At 44.3% G+C, this 14,123-nt stretch overlaps 1 protein-coding gene across 1 annotated transcript in view; it reads right to left on the reverse strand.

Moving 5' to 3' along the window:
- Positions 1-14,123, reverse strand: part of PPL (periplakin) — a gene marked incomplete at its 5' end in the record, with an annotated part of 74,812 nt that overhangs the window by 19,425 nt on the left and 41,264 nt on the right. The window contains 7 exons of the mRNA XM_081338580.1: positions 2,101-2,223; positions 6,355-6,450; positions 6,587-6,694; positions 7,650-7,811; positions 8,801-8,842; positions 10,890-11,015; positions 12,589-12,709. Of these exons, the coding sequence (XP_081194706.1) occupies positions 2,101-2,223; positions 6,355-6,450; positions 6,587-6,694; positions 7,650-7,811; positions 8,801-8,842; positions 10,890-11,015; positions 12,589-12,709 (778 nt within the window). The remainder of the gene's footprint in view (positions 1-2,100; positions 2,224-6,354; positions 6,451-6,586; positions 6,695-7,649; positions 7,812-8,800; positions 8,843-10,889; positions 11,016-12,588; positions 12,710-14,123) is intronic.

A 14,123-nucleotide genomic window follows, 5' to 3' on the forward strand; every position in this document is an offset into this window, starting at 1 on the left:
CCCTCAAGCACATCTCAGCAGAGGGCACTGGGAGAGCCCAAGGATTTTTTGCCTATCAGGCAGATCTCTCAGTAGATCACAATTTCTGCTGAAAAGCAAAGTAGGAAGAAGATAATTATTCCTTGCATTTGTTACACTCCTGTGATTGATAGGAAGTTGGAGGGAGGCATTGTGAGCTAATTAAAGAGAGCTGTGCCTACTTGCCACACCTTTTGTGAACAAAGTACATGCGCTTGTACTTTGCTAAGGATCTCCAGAATGGGTCCATCAGGGAAGGAGATAAAAAAAATATTTATGGTTAATCTCAGAAAATCTCTCCAATTTTAAACCAGCAATTCTGGGCATCTCAACATGTATAAACCATAAAATCAGAACTAATGAATGAATGTAATGCAATTATAATTATAAGAAAAAAATGGAAATTAATTATAGAGCCAAGCTGGATTTGCCTTTGAGATCCCAAAATCCTAAAATTGGAAGGTACCAGACACCTTGCTTAATGCAGGAATCTAAGCCAAGCACCCTCAACCAATGGAGTTCCATCTTCCAGTGAAAGTGGTATCATCTTGTGGGGAAAATAGTGCCATTGTTAAGTGCTCTTCCTGTTAAGAAGACCCATCATGCAGTCAGACTCTGCTCTCTTGTGACTGTTATCCATTGTTGTGCTTGGGAGCAAAGGAAGAACCTGTTTTGATCATCTTCTTTGTGATGCCTTGGACCACAAGCCCATCATGCCTTGGTCCAGCATAGACTATTTCCACATTGGTCAAAGAGAAGAGTGTTGTAGTAGTTAACTCTGGGAGACAATAACCTGGAGATAGTGACTTAGACTCAACTTCAGAGAAGACAGTATATGTCATTTCCCTCAAGCAGGTTAGCAAATTCTCCTTGGTCTAGTTGCTGGAGGGACAAATTGAATGGAATGATGTCTTGATTTCTGCACAGCTTCCATAATAAAAAAAGGATGTATTCAAAAATGGCTCGCACATTAGACAAATCATAGTTCAGTGTAACACGTAGATTCTTGGTGGCTTGGAGCCCACGAATCAAATCCACTTCCCCCAAACTGTTGCTATTTCACTCCACTTTTTCTAGATGGATTCTGCTCAATGCACAACTATTTATTTTATTTATTTACCATCTTTATATATGATCAATAGGGACGTAAGTCAGAACTAGAATGAATCGGGGGGGATGCATAGGTCTTTGCTTGCTGTGGCAGCTGTCGTGGCTGCCATTCTGCTAGCTTTGCATCACATCCTGCCAGCCTGACATTAGCAACGGGAGGGGGGGGCAGAAGGGAAAGATTGGAATGCGGGAAGACAAGGGAGGTTTGGGAGCCACACCGTGCCGGCCTGAACAGTGAAACGCACCAATCCAGCCCAAGGTCACCTAAAGGAATGTTGAGATGAAGAAGGTGCGAACTGAGGGTCCGTTACCTAAACAACCTGAGGACTTCTAATTGGACATTGAGCGATAACAGGGGGTTGGCCAGGGAAGAAAGAAAGTTAACTGGACTCTTTGTGTGCCAAATCAGCAGATTCCGCTTTGTTACTTCTGTAACCACTTTTGCTTTCAGTAAACTCTTGGAAAACGATGGGCCAGGAGACGTTCCCTGCTCACTAACTTAAGTGGGATGGATGACACTAGTAGCTTTCAGCTCCACCTGCCCTCGCCCCCAAGCACCATGAGTTGCCCCCCTCCAGGATGGCGCCATGTGAAGTGAAACTTTGATTTGGGGTTTTGCTGATTAGGTAGCTTTGTTGTTATAGAAATGGCTAGCATATATTATGATATAAAAGCAAAAAGTTGAGGTTTTACGCTATTACCTTATTTGACTTCGCCAAAAGGAGTTGGAAGTCAACACTTTTTCTTTCTCTTTCCTCTCTACCCTACACGTTTTCCCCTTCCCCTTCCTCTCCCTTGTTCTCCCATTATTGTCTTTTGTATTTTTGCATTTTGCATTTGGTTTTGACAAACTAATACGCTTTTGAAACACGATGGTGCCACATACAGTCAAGATCTCCTCCTTCCTACCACTGACCTCCACCCCCAGGCTTGTCAAAACAATAGCCTTCCTTTCTCTTTCCAAATACTTGCCTCCAGGTCATGCAACAGAGTTTCGATCTGGTACCGGTCTTTGAATTCTGGGCTATATTTTTGGTCCAGATCTGTGTCTACTTTTCTGAGAAGTTCCTGTGCATCCTTGGCATCTTTTTGGAACTGCAGGGAGAGAGAAGAAAAAGTCAAATCCTCCCTTCCTTTTGATAACAGGTCATTCTTGAGAGGGAAGACGTGAGAAGGTGATGTCCCTGAAAGCCTAAAACTGGGGAGAGGGGAGGGGAGGGGAGAGGAGAGGAGCCTTGCCCCTTGGCAGAATTTTGCTCAAGACCGCCATATTGACTTTACTGACACAACCTGTAGTTCCTTCCTTCCTCCCTCCTCTGTCCTCCCTCTCCTTCCTTCCTTCCTTCCTTCCTCCCTCCCTCCCTCTTCCTCCCTCCCTCCCTCCCTCCTTTCTCTTTCTTCTTTCTTTCTTTCTTTCTTTCTTTCTTTCTTTCTTTCTTTCTTTCTTTCTTTTTTCTTTCATCTCCTTCCCTCCCTCTCTCTGCTTTGAATACAATTCAATTACATGAAAAATATTGCCGTCTACAGCTATTCCCTACCCTCCTCTCCCTGTGAAAAGCCCCCATCTCGGTTCCAAAGCCCTGTCATTCCATTCATGTGGTTGGCCTCAGGGCAAAGCCAGGCCCTTTCGTATTAAAACGTGACTCGAAAGCGGTCCCCAGAGTTGCAGGTGAGCCTTTTGTCATAAACGCAAAGGGGAGGCATCTTCCTCTGGCAGAGGAAGGACAGAGTCATCCTTGTTCAGGACCACCTGCCCAGTGGGGAAATTCAGCCCTTGGACCAAAATGGGCCGAACGCGTTCTTGAGACTAGGGCAGACGTTTGCATGGGCCAGGAAGGCCTTCTCCTAAAACCACCTTCCAAAAGCAGAAGGTTGCTTCATCTCTTTCAGCGCAAGAGAGGTTTGGAGAAGAACTCGTCTGACAAGATTGTTTTCCCACCAGCCCTTTCAGATGTTTCCTCTGCAAACAAGTCCGGCTGCAACACCTGACCTGCCTCGACAATCTTCACGCAAAGCTGCGCTAGACAAACTGTCTGTCAGGTTTCTTGGCTAGCGGGATCCAAGGTGGCCGCCTCCTTGTTCCTCCCTTACAAAGGAGACAAAGCAGGTTCGGTTTTGCTATGTAAGAAGAACATCCCTAAAAATCACGGCACACCTGAAAATGTTCTCCTGCCTCCCGTGCACACCTCTGCACGCTTGTCTAATAGAAGAACGTGATTTGGAAGCTCAGGGCCAGACGGAGACCTCAAAACCTCCATCTTCCAAAGGTTTTCCCCCAACCGTAATTGTAAACACGACAGGATAACCATCAAATGTGTGACCAGAGAAAGGAACCCTCACGGATTATGTCCACGTTAACTAACTCTAGTTTCGTATCCTTGTCCACGCTAACTAACTGTAGTTTTGTATCCTTGCCTCATCCATTACTTTTTGCAGTGTTCCTATAACAGCTGCCATAAAAAATAAAGCTCATAAAATCGGGCTGGTCACATGATGTCCCACTTTAGGACCGTCAGAAGTTATGACCATCATCGTCAAACGTGGGACTGGAGAAAGGAACCACTGGAATTATGTCCGTGTTGTTAACTAAGCGTAGTTTCTATCCATGCCTCATCCGTTACTTTTTGAAAACCAAAAGTTCTGCCATTCAGATCAAGGGCCACCCTTTCTCTGGAAAAGCCGAAGCTCTGAGTTACAAAATGAGTACAGAAGGAATTCCCTGAAACCAAATAGCCATAGAAGGAACAATACAGATAGTCCTCGAATTATGGCTGTTTGCTTAATGACTGTTTGAAGTTACAATGGATGCCCCCACCACCACCACCTAAATACCACTTATGACTTGGTTTCAAAGTTCTGATGACTGGGCCCTCCCTGCATTTCAACTTAACCCTGCCTTTTGGGTGTTGGGCGACTGGCCCATATTTATGACCTTGACTGTGATGTACAACATTTTCACTGGTAACAGATGTTTATTGCCAATTTCTGCAAAATCCAACCCAAAACGAGCAAGATTTTACACAGCGCTCCACCAATAAACTCTACTGAATGACAGTAGCGCTCACTTAACAACCATACCATTCACCAAATGGCTGCAGTGTTCACATAACAGCTGCCGTAAAAAAAAAAGGTCATCAAATCGGGCTGGTCACATGATGTCGCACTTTAGCGTCCTCTCGTATGGTATTGTGGTTTTGTTTTTTTTAATCCCATTTATATCCCGCCCTTCTCCGAAGACTCAGGGCGGCTTACAATTTAAAGCACAAATCAAATGTGCTTAGCAATAGCCTTCATTGTATGTATATGCCTGCTTATTAGGGCTTTCGCCCCCCCCCCCAAGCGGCATTATTACAAAGTCAGCTTATTGCCCCCAACAATCTGGGTCCTCATTTTACCTACCTCGGAAGGATGGAAGGCTGAGTCAACCTTGAGCCTGGTGGGATGCGAACCTGCACTAATTGCAGGCAGCTGGTGTTGCTTAAGGAGGCATTAGCCCACTGCTCCACCAAGGCTCTTTTGGTTTGGTATGCTGGTCTGACAGCCGCGGATAGGAAAGTATTACAGAGGGTAGTGAGCACAGCACAAGACATTGTGGGCTGTCCCCTGACACCACTGGATGACATCGCCAGGGCTCGTTGCCTTGGAAGAGTGAGGAAGATTCTCAGGGATGACTCACACCCTGGACGGTATCTCTTTACTCTCCTACCATCCGGTAGGAGATATAGGAGTATAGCCAGCCGTACCAACAGGCTGAAAAACAGCTTTTATCCGTGGGCTGTTAGGCTTTTAAATGGGACATAATCTCTGTGAACTTATGCAGAATTGACTTGGGAGGCCGGTGTGTGGTGTAGTTGGTTCACATGGTGTGGTAGGATGGAGGGTTTGTTGTCACTGTGTGTTGGGGGGAGAGAGCATGGGGGGAGGCTCAGCTAATCTCAATGTACACATGTTGTACTTTGACAATAAAGGTTTATTTATTTATTTTATTTATTTATTTAGGACTGTGGCAACTTAGGACCATAATTGTCAGGCTCAATTAGGGTCATACATTGAGGACTATCTGTAGTGGACTTAATCGATGATCATGGGACCATTGTGTTCCCTCTCGGCTCCTTTTTGTTTTGGGCTGGAATGAATCATGACACAGGATTCAGTATTATTCACACTAACAAGCAGCTTTGTAGCATGTCAAGAAGGAGTTTTTCTCACCCTACCTCAAGATGCTACAGGTGCAATGTTCTTAGCATACAAACCAATCGTCCTCCTACTGAGCAATGGGGCCAGCCTTCACATCAAGCATCTATCTAAAGGGCCAAGATCATGCTGAAGTACCAATAAAAGAGAGTATTTGTAGCTCAGGGTTGAACTGTGGGCTCTTTAGTCCTTGGCCCTAGCACTGATGATGTTACCTAGTTTGGCAATGAAACATCTGGAAAAAAAATCACCAAGCTCAGAGAACACCAAGGACCCCACAGAACAGGAATTGTTGGCAAAGTCTTGGGAGCCAAAGTGATCAACTAAGAGCCGTGGTGGTGCAGTGGTTAGAAGGCAGTATTGCAGGCTAACTCTGCCAACTGCCAGCAGTTCGATCCTGACTGGCTCAAGGCTGACTCAGCCTTCCATCCTTCCAAGGTCGGTAAAATGAAGAGCCAGGTTGTTGGAGGGGCAAGAGGCTGACTCTGTAAACCGCTTAGAGAGGGCTGTGAAGCAGTATATAAGTAAGTGCTATTGCTTGCGAAGGAAGGAAGGAAGGAAGGAAGGAAGGAAGGAAGGAAGGAAGGAAGGAAGGAAGGAAGGAAGGAAGGAAGGAAGGAAGGAAGGAAGGAAGGAAGGAAGGAAGCCGTAGTCACGCAGTTGTTACAATGCAGGCTGACTGCTCAGTACCAGGAGTTCGATCCTAACTGGCTCAAGATTGACTCAGCCTTCCATCCTTCCAAGGCTGGTAAAATGAAGACCCAGATTGTTGGGGGCAAATATGCTGACTCTGTAAACCGCTTAGTGCTGTAAAGCACTGTGAAGCGGTATATAAGTCTCAGTGTTATTGCTATTGCTATGTGTTCCCTAAAACTGGCTTCCCAGCCTCAGGAAAGTTAGAAGATACTCTCTTGTTAAGATTCAACTCTCATCCTGGTCAGTTCAGGTAGAAACACCCACCCCCACCCCACAGGAATGAGATAGCATCTTGGTGCAGATTTCCATGACTATTCTTTGGCTTCAAAATGCTACCTGATGATAGTCCTCCATGAACTTCAGGTGGCTCTCCTCACAGATAAGCAGATTGAGATATTCTTTCCAGTCAGCATGGACGGCCTCAATGTGAGCCTGCAGACGAGTAGAGAGTAGAACCTCAGGACAATAATCATTGATGCCCAAAATAAGACACGAACTGGGAGTCAGCGAGAACCCACCTACATTGAAGCGACTTTTCCTAACACGGCCATCTTCAAATCCAACTTACCTCAATGGCGATCTTCCCGGGATGATTTTCTGACAGGAGTTTGTTGCCATCTTCGTGCAGTTTGTTGATGGCTGCCTCTTTGTCTTCCAGTTTCCTATTGATGAAATTCTAAGGAGAGGGGGAAGGAATGAGGGAAGAGAGAAGCCAAATGGAATCACTCCAGTTGCAGGTGGCTTGGTCTAAGTTCCAAGTTGAGTGAAAGGGAGGGGAGCCAGGAAAGTAAGAACATTTATGCAGGTTGTCTATGGAGATCCTCAATCATCCAGGTCATGGTTATCCCAAAGGTGCTTTTCCAAAAGGCAACTGGACCTTCTCGCTTTTTTTTCCTTGAAAACCTTCTTCTTCTCATCCAAGAAGCTTCTTCAGTTCAGTTCCCTTCTTCCCTTCAGAACTGAAGAAGCTTCTTGGATGAGAAGCAAAACGTTTTCAAGGGGAAAAAAACCCCCCAAGAAAGTCCAGTTGCCTTTTGTAAAGCAACTTTGGGACATTTATGCAAGTTTTTACGCAAGAATTTCCTAGACTATAGACTCTTCCCTTTGAGATTTCCATCCCTGAAGGAAAGCCACCTTAAATCAAATTACATGGATCAGGTTTCGCTTGAATCCCTTATACAGTATCTATTTCTAGAAAGCTAGTTGCGGTGAGCTTTCTTTGCTTAATGCTTTGAAAACTCTCAAACAGAAGTTCCTGTCAACTTGCTCCAACGCTGAATTCGGTCTGCATAAAAGTCCTCCACCAGTCCTCCTCGACTTACAATAATTCGTTTAGTGACCTTTCAAAGTTACAGTGGCACTTTGCAGTCGCAAGCCTAACGTGCAGTTTAATTTGAAATAGGCATAGCTGAATTGTTCAAGCGCTCCCACCTCGAACAGCTGGAAGAAAAAACACACCATCCACCTCCTTTGAAATATTCAGCTCCTGCTCCAATTATGGAGCTAGCTAAAATTTGCAGATCCAAAATTATTTATTTCCTGCAGACTCCGACGTTCAACATCTAACTGTCCTCCTGTGCTTTATTTATTTATTTTTTTAGGAGAAAGAAGTTATCAAGAGCAAGACTCACTTCGTACTGGCGACGGCGGCTCAGGTAATCAAGGTTTTGGTCACTCCAGTCAAACTGCAATCTGTCCTTCGCCTGCTGATCTAGCCAGTAGAGTTTATTGGTGCAGCGCTGCATAAAATCTTGCAATAAATTCAGGTTCTCCTGCCTTCGTTGGGATTCCGACTGCAAACAGAAAGAGCGTTTGGCCAAGGTTTGAAAGACGGGGAAAAAACAGCTCTAGAAAAAGAAAAAGTCTCGTCTGAAGACAGTTTTCAAGCCATCTCTTTCTCCAGATGGCAAAATCCAGGAGTTTTAGAGCTGGTTGCTTGTTGATGGGTCCAACTTATGCAAACCCCTCCCCCAACTGAGGTCGGATTAGGAACCGCAAGAAAAAAAAATATCCAGCTAGCACAACAAAACAATTCTTTCCCAATAAATATCTATGGGCATTCTCAATCATCCAGGTCGTGGTTGTCTCAAAGGCGTTTTTCCAAAAGGCAACTGGAATTCCTTGGTTTTCTTCCTTGAAAAGGTTTTGCTTCTCATCCAAGAAGCGAAACCTTTTCAAGGAAAACAAGCCCCAAGTAAGTCCAGTTGCCTTTTGGAAAAGCACTTTTGAGTCTTCCCCAATAAATGAATGGTTCTCTTAGCTTCCTAAAATGGCTTTGGGTTAGGAAAAAAAAATGGCTGATCCTTATTGGCTATATCCTATATTCAACAAACCTTGAATTATTTTCAGCATATGCTTAAAGTCTCTTCTCCGTGGACTGCTATGTTTTCTTTTATGGCTAGTAACTCACCAGATTTGATGTGATGGACTTCAAATCTGAGAACTCTGGAAATTACACCGTTGCAGAAATTTGTCTTGTGGCCTATTCTCGTCTTTCTTCCCATCTACTCTATTCCCCAGAGGAATACAGGAACCTGAACTGCAAAATCCCCTGATCAATACTGTAAGTTTGACTTCTTATATTCCAGACGTGATGATGACCCAATTTGCAGGAAGCACGCTCCTTCTCCCTGGCCCAATAATTTATATTCCTTGGTGATTACTAAACAATGCATCTTCTCCTCTGTGTCCTCTGCCCTGGGCAAGATTACTCATTTCATCTCTGATTTGCTTAGATGTTCCATAATTACACACATCTGTTTAGAAAAAAAAAGCATCTTACCAGCAGTTTCTGGTATTTCATCTGAACCTCGCTTGTATGTTCCTGGAAACAAAAAGAAAAGACACAATCTCAAAAAAAGAAAAAGAAAAAAAAGTGACCGCCAAGACCCATACTTTTATCGTAAATGCATCACAGTTAAGTGTCTGGCCATTTTATTAGAGCCTCCATAGTTGTAGGTGCCCAGTTGGTGTGATAACTCCCCAAATTCTTGACTTGAGTGTACAGGAAATTCTAAGAATTTTAACTCTAACATACCTGGAAGGACATCAGGTAAATGAGCATACATGACTGTTGCCCCCCGCCCCCGTGCGCCTCCCCTCCCAGGAAAACAGTCCCACAGAAAGAGTAGAACTACTTTAATTAAGATTAGCTAGAACAAACAGAAACTTGAATGTCTGCTTGTTCTGCCCCTGCTTATGCCACCGTGAATTCGGAAGATGTCTGTCTGAGCTGCTTTTGAGTGTTGTCTTGTTATTCTGGACTTTAAAAAAATGTTTCTGCCCCTGTCTGTCAACGCTGCTAACATCGGAGGTTCTTGCTTTGACAATATATGAAGATGCAGCCATTTTTCCCTTAACTTGTGTGTTACTTTTAGAGGTTTAGAATTACATGATGCTGGGGGGGGGGAGAGGAGAGGAGAAAGAATATGACGTATGGGAATTAGTTAGACATAGCAACATGGTAGTAGAATGTTTTCCAAGGTTGTTTGAAATAAGAGATGATAAGAAACAGCGGGTTGGAGAACTGGAGGGAAGGTCTGCATTTCAACCTAATTGGAGAATGTGATTTACGACTGTCAATTGTGCTTTGATACTATGTCTTTAGGGGAGGGGAATTCAGATTTTGGCTTCGACCATGTACGTGTCGATGCCATGCTACTTGAATAAAGATCCTTCAAGGTAAACAATGCCTCAAAGTTCTTTGAAGAGTTTCATCTGTTGGAACCATGACACTATCACTTTGGTAGGTAATGGTTCCTATCTTCACCTTCCTTACTCTCTACCCCAGCGTAGTTAGCCTCAGCCATTTTAAGATGTGTGGACCTCAACACCCAGAGTTCCCCAACCGGCATGGTGAAGGTTGAGAAACACCGCTCTACACCAATCCTTCATGCCTCCCAGATAGGCGGCATATATGGAATACCTGAGAATAATCACATGTTTATAAAAATGTGCTAATAATGAGTTACACCTTGATCCCATCTATTTCCCAGGAGTGACATCTTTAAATACGTTTTCTTCCAAGGAGACAATTATAGACACTTATTTCACAACAACCTGCAAGATTTTCCACAGCTGCCTAGGTATTCAAAGCTCTGTGGCATTATGAATCTTTACTCTTAATACCTTCGGGTTGTCTGTCCCAGAAGACAGCAATTTAACCAGCATCAGGGGACAAAGCAACCTTGTGCTCTCTAGGTCTTTTGGACTACAATTCCCACAAGCCTTGCCACTAACGTATTGGCTGCGGCTGATGGAATAAAAATCCAAACCCCCAGAAAGGATCAGGTCACCCATGCCTTTGTAGAATAGAAGAGGATTTGCGGTTGAAAAGATAAACTATAACTTCTGGAATCTTAACTCATTATTTGTATGGCCCGCCAGAGATGGCCAGCCATACAGAATGAATGAATGAATGAGTCAGTCAATCAATCAATCAAAAATACATATAAAATCATAGAAATTAGATAAGCCTGAAAGGTTTGTTTAAATCACTCTTTAGGAAAACTATTGAATGCTTGTGGTTTCTGTGCCTTCAGATGACACATTCAACAGGTGCAGCTTTCTCCATAACAGCACTTAGCACTTACATACCGTTTCACAGTGCCCTTTCTATGCAATTTACAGGATCAGCATATTGCCTCCACAATCTCATTGATCGACCTCGGAAGGATGGAAGGCTGAGTCAACCTTGAGCCAGTCAGAATCGAACTCATGGCAGTGGGCAGAGTCAGCCTGCAATTCTGCCTTCTAACCACTGCACCACCAAAGTTGCACATGCTGGATTTCTCTTGCAGTATAGAAAAGTCTGCTGTTGCTTCCCCTCCACTCCCCATCCTATCAAAGATCCAAGAGACAGGGGGGGATACCTTTTCACCTTCTTTGTTGATATGCGGTCCAATAGCCATCACCTCATTGTGGAAGATGTTGTGCTCTTCTACCTGACCGTTGACTGACGGCAGGTCTGTGCCAAAGCCTCTGTCATTCAAGGTTTCCTTGGGGAAAGAGATCACAGGAAAGGTGGAGTAAGGACATCATTTCCCATAGCCCCAGAAGCCCGGGCACACAAAAATATTTAGACACCAAGAATATGCCTCTTAGCAAGTCAGACCAGTGGTATTTCATGCTCTGAAGAACATTTTGACCAGCCCAAAGAACCAAGAATGGAGTAACTTTTGAGTAGCTTCTTTGTTGTTGTTTGCCTACAGACAGAATCTAATCTGCAATTATCTTCATAGCTATAGATACACTCTCTGAATTGCTAGGGAAGGTCTGACCTTGCTCTTTTCCTGCCTACCAGACATTCCAAGCTTTGCTGTCTCTTCACTCTTTGGGAAGGAGCCCCTCCCTCCTGGGACTCCAGACCACATTCCACCACACAAACATGGTGGCATCCGCTGATTATGATTTCTGTAGAATTTAGATAGCTTTTATTAAAAGTTTAAAACATAAATGAGAATCCTTGGGAGAAGGACGTCACAGAAGGTGGCCCTTTGTGGTCCACCCAAAACCTGTTACAGTTTTGGAAATGATAGAAGCTGTGTGTCTTCCTCCGCTTCACAACTCTTGCCTCTTTGTGATGGTGAGTGCTGAAAACTGGGAAGGAGTCAAGGCTATCTGCCACCAATTTCCAGAAGACCATGTCAATGAGCTGCCAAGTTAGATTTGGTGGCTCACGTGGCCGAGGGCTGCAGGTTGCTCATTGCTGACCTAAAGTGAAACTCCATCTCCCCCATCACGTTGTGATGATGATACAATCTGGAGGAGAAAGCGGTTCTTTGTAGAAGAATGCCACCCCAAAAATCTAGAAGTGTCGTGCTAGGCTGCAGAACACATATGTAACACTTCCTGAGGTACAGGTAAGAAAAGGACAAGTAATGCAATGGACATTTATTGGGATTGCAAACAGTGGGTAGGTATCTCTCCCAATGAAAGTAACAGCTTGGTGAAGGATACTTTTCACGGATAACATGGCAGAGAAGATAGGAGGTGGCTACGTATTCCATATACTTCTTATTCTCATCCCACTTCTTAGCTTTCCCTGCTTCTTGCATAGCTATTTAAAAAAACAACAACAACTTAGCAGTTTGAAAGCCTGCAAAGTAGATAAATAGGTACCACTTTGGTGGGAAAAATAACAAGGACATGAAAGGCCTCCCTCGGGGGAAGCAGTGATGTCACCAGCTACTCCTTTCAACCCGGAAGGTGCTTCTGATATGAAAGTAGTGTAGTATTGAAAAACCGGGCCGGGGAGCTGATTTGAACGATTGGAACTTGTCATTCCCAAAATGGATGTCCCCAGATTAATTCAATTTCCCACCACACCCAGTTGGGGTGGGCTTCAACGCGCTGGAAAGGTCACCAACTCAGAGAAAACTCATTTAATATTTCAAAAAAAGTCCTTTTAAGCAGAATTTAGAAAAAAAACAGTCCAGCCCAGCTGATTTCCTCTTCGGGGCCACATTTATGATCGAAGAGCCATAAGCCCCCCCCCAGCCCATGTCTCAAAGTAAAGAAGGGTAACCAAAGAAAAGCTCATCAGTATTTCCTGATTTGGAGAAGGCCTACCTGCTTCTCTTCGATTGTTGAGGACCAGTTGACCTCGGGTTCAATTTCACGTGGGGTGAAATTGTAAATCTGATCATGTTTCCCTCTCAAGTTGTTCACCCTTTCCTTTAACTGCCGGATACTGCAGAAAAGAAAAGCAAGAATTCTCGTCTGTTTTTCCCCACGACCATCAGGAGCAAAAGATCAGGACCACACATGAAGGTCCAGTTAATTTACTACTACTCATGCCTATGCACAGGAATCTACTCAATTAACAGTTAGTCCTGGTTTGGCTAGATAAGGGTCAACAGAATCCAAGAGGGGTTGGACTTGGTCCATTTGTGACTATACAGAGACTCTAGGTTGATTCCTCTTTTGACTCCACCCCCAGATTCTGCCACTCCTTCTCCTACAATGACACTTGGACAAGAGTTTCAACCTCCTTACACCCACTCCATTATAATTCTGAATTTAGCCCAATCTGGAGAGTTCTGCCTCTCTTGCTCCACTCAGAAGCTCCATTTTTCACGGATCTTGATGGAAGAGCTTTGCAGCAGAACAGTCGGAATCGACCTTGGAGGTCTTCTAGTCCAACCCCCTGCTCAAGCAGGAGACCCTATACTATTCCAGACAAGTGGCTGTCTGGTCTCTTCTTAAAAACTTCCAGTGATGGAGCACCCACAACTTCTGTGAGCAAGTCATTCCACTGGTTAATTGTTCTCACTGTCAGGAAATTTTGCTTTAGTTCTAGGTTGCTTCTCTCCTTGATTAGTTTCCATCCATTGATTCTTGTTCTGTTTTCAGGGGCTTTAGACAATAGGTTGACCTCTCTTCTTTGTGGCAACCTGTTTAATTTAATTTAATTTAATTTAATTTAATTATTATATTTGTATACCGCCCTTCTCCCGAAGGACTCAGGGCGGTGAACAGGGCGCATATAAAAATACAGATTACAAAAATTAAAAAGAATTAAATAAGAGCCCGAGCTAAAACAATAGAATAATATAAAATCCACAATAAAACCCCAACACATCCCCCATCAGGCCAGGCCGGCTTGTTCAAATAGATAGGTCTTCAGACCGCGTCAGAAGGAGCGAAGGTCAGGCGCCGTCCGGAGCTCAACCGGCAGCTGATTCCATAAAGCCAGGGCGCCCACAGAGAAGGCCCTCCCCCTGGGGGCCACCAGCCGACATTCTCTGACCGGTGGCACCCTGAGGAGGCCCTCTCTGTGGGAACGCACAGGGCGGAGGGAAGTTGATGCTGGCAGCAGGTGATCCCCGAGGTACTCCGGACCCATGCCATGTAGGGCCTTGAAAGCCATTACCAAAACCTTGAATCATGTTGGAACATGGCTGCTATGTCACTCCTAGTCCTTCTTTTCATTAAACTAGACATACTCAATTCATATGTGTTAGCCTCCAGCCCCTTAGTTATCTTTGTTGCTCTTCTCTACACTATTTCTAGAATCTCAACATCTTTTTTATATCATGGTGACCAAAACTGGATGCAATATTCCAAGTGTGGTCCCTCTACATAAATATCAGCTTCAGAAGAGA

Source organism: Vipera berus (assembly GCF_964194415.1).
Source record: "Vipera berus genome assembly, chromosome: 13".
Lineage (NCBI taxonomy): Eukaryota > Metazoa > Chordata > Lepidosauria > Squamata > Viperidae > Vipera > Vipera berus.